Source organism: Corvus cornix, chromosome 1A (genome assembly GCF_000738735.6).
Source record: "Corvus cornix cornix isolate S_Up_H32 chromosome 1A, ASM73873v5, whole genome shotgun sequence".
Classification (NCBI taxonomy): Eukaryota; Metazoa; Chordata; class Aves; order Passeriformes; family Corvidae; genus Corvus; species Corvus cornix.
The window spans coordinates 25147811-25150310 of NC_047057.1; the positions used below are offsets into that span (position 1 = coordinate 25147811).

At 37.8% G+C, this 2500-nt stretch overlaps 1 protein-coding gene across 1 annotated transcript in view; it reads right to left on the minus strand.

Moving 5' to 3' along the window:
* Positions 1–2500, minus strand: part of FOXP2 (forkhead box P2) — a 408353-nt gene that overhangs the window by 35127 nt on the left and 370726 nt on the right. The window contains exons 15-17 of the mRNA XM_039571412.1: positions 1276–1477; positions 499–575; positions 258–359 (exon numbers count right to left, since the gene is read on the minus strand). Of these exons, the coding sequence (XP_039427346.1) occupies positions 258–359; positions 499–575; positions 1276–1477 (381 nt within the window). The remainder of the gene's footprint in view (positions 1–257; positions 360–498; positions 576–1275; positions 1478–2500) is intronic.

Below are 2500 nucleotides of genomic sequence, written 5' to 3' on the forward strand. Positions count from 1 at the left end.
ACACTGTAATTAGTGTGTCAGGCCCTCATTTCTCTGCCAAGCCTCAGCTATTAATTGCACCAAATTAGAAAACTGTATCAGAGGCAAAATTATTCTTTCACTTGTCATTTTGAGAGAGGGAATTCATTCCATTCAAGAGGCAGGTTAAAAAGAGGGGAAGCAGATACTAATCTGCTTATGTCATGTAAATAAATGTTCCTTGTGCTATCTGTAAGGAACTGTGCTAGGCATCTTTAAACTGCCGGCAAAGAAGTTACCTTCCAAGTTGCTGCATTACGCCTGAAGTAAGCAAATGTCCGTGTAAACCAGCTGTAAATTTCATTAAGTGTTAACTGCCTGTCACTCGATTCCATGATAGCCTGAAATGAGACAAGATACATAGTGACATAAAATAATGGTTTACTAACTAGACTGGATGACACTTTCTCAACCGAGCCTTACTTTAAGCATTAATGAATTTTAATTTAATCAGGCAAACTTAATTTTCTCTCTACTTACCTGCCTTATGAGAGTTGCATAAGTAAATGGAGGTCTGACATCTGCATTTTTATAAAATTCATAGTTTGGGGCAATTTCTGTAAAAGGAAGCCATACAAACTGTACATTAATGTTATTAGCAGCCTGTGTTGTGTATTATGATTGATGACATTGTTTCCTATGTGCTCACAACAATCTTCAAAGGAACTATTTACTCAGGAATGCACAGAAGTCTTTTCTGTGCTCCTCGACGTGAAAGTGCAAACGAAGCATGCCCAGTTGGTCGCAGCAGTGGTGTACCCAGCCATCCGGCACGCTGTCAGCAGCAAGACCCTTTTAAAATGTGCAAACTGAGTATTTTCTTACTTGGTCATACAGCGATGGTCAGCCATCTCCTTCCCTCCCTGCTCTCTCTTCTCATCTAAAACATTCCTTTGTAGGATTTTAGTCTGGTTAGCAGTGAAGTACTACACCAGTGTGCACATACAGAATTACATACGGTTAGCATGGGCTGATGGCAGCTAAAGGAGTATATATCATCATTAATACCAACCCTTTTCACATACCCAGTATTAACTTCTTGTGCTAAACCAAGACTGTTTAAGAGCTTATTTTCTTTCACTTTTTTATTTCTTTATAATCACTAGTAAAATATATTTTATTTTTAAAAAAACCCAACTTTTTATATCATCTGTATTAAATACCTCTTTGACTACCTGAATTTGCCTATACAGTATTTTAATTACAGTGCAAATTTGGGAAAAATCAAAATAAAAGCATTGATCCAAAGTGACCTACCTGATGACATGGGAATGTTGTATTTGTCTGAATGTCTTCTTCGAATGGCTCCCACGTTGGGTACACTGGCTGGGGTGATTACGGAAGGTCCCTGGGTAATTGGGGTGACTGGGGCCGTTGGTGTTGTGGGAGTTTGAGGTAAGCTCTGTGGGGATGTCTCCAACATGTTCTTAGACATGGTGACACTAGACACCAAATTGAGCTGCAGAAACCCAAAAGGAAAGTAAAGAAAAAGCAGAGGGGGAGAAAAAATTCTTAAAAAGGTTTGACAAATGAGAGTGGATTCACTTCTACAGCTGTGTTGCCACTAATAAGCTGCGAAAGGAAGCAGCCAATCTCAACTAATTACAGGATGAAATTGTATCATAAGAACTCTAATTAGAGGATGCTGTTAGAGGTTATCTAATAATCTGCTGCAGTGTTACTTAGGACTAACTCTTTTTAGTACCACCAGACTTCACAGGAAGTATGTTTGTCTGCAATAGAAACTAGCTGGTGATTATTTAGGTCTGTTGTAAAACAGTTCTAGTTCCTGGTGAAACAACAATAACTACAATATATGCAATAAAAGATGTTAGTACTCATACAAACAAGACGTAAAATAAGTTGCTATTCTGATGCTGCCAGAGTTTTGTATTCTTTTTTCCCTGAGTCCCAAATCTCAGCTGAGAGGCTCCAGCCAGCTGGAAAATTTTACACTGACCTTTAGTCTCCTTGCTAATTTGGTGGAATGGTAATGACATTACTACATATTCAAACAAAATTGTCTTAATTGCAAATTAGCCGGAGGAGGCTGAAAATTTTCAAATTAAATCTGATTGGAGATGGAGAGAGGGAAATGGAATTTCCTCACTAACAATCATTTGTGGCATGTGTTAACAAATATAATGAAATGTCAAGTTTGCCAATTCCTCTGGAAGTATCATTTTCAATTTATGATTACAGTGTCACTTATTGCTGATGTACCCTGGAAAGTGGGTGTCAGGGTAGAAAAAAGGAAAAAAAGGTGAGAATGTATGCAAGCTGTTTAACAGTGTGCCCTTCATTACTCCCCTCAGTAAGGCCCTGTTCCTCATTATCAAAAACTCGTATTACCTCTGTCATATTTACCATACATCTTTTGTCATAAATAACATCCAATTAGCAGAATTTATATTCAGGGCAGCACATAAAAAGATTGCTTCCATATACTTAAATGATACTCATAAGGTGTAACCTGTAGTCA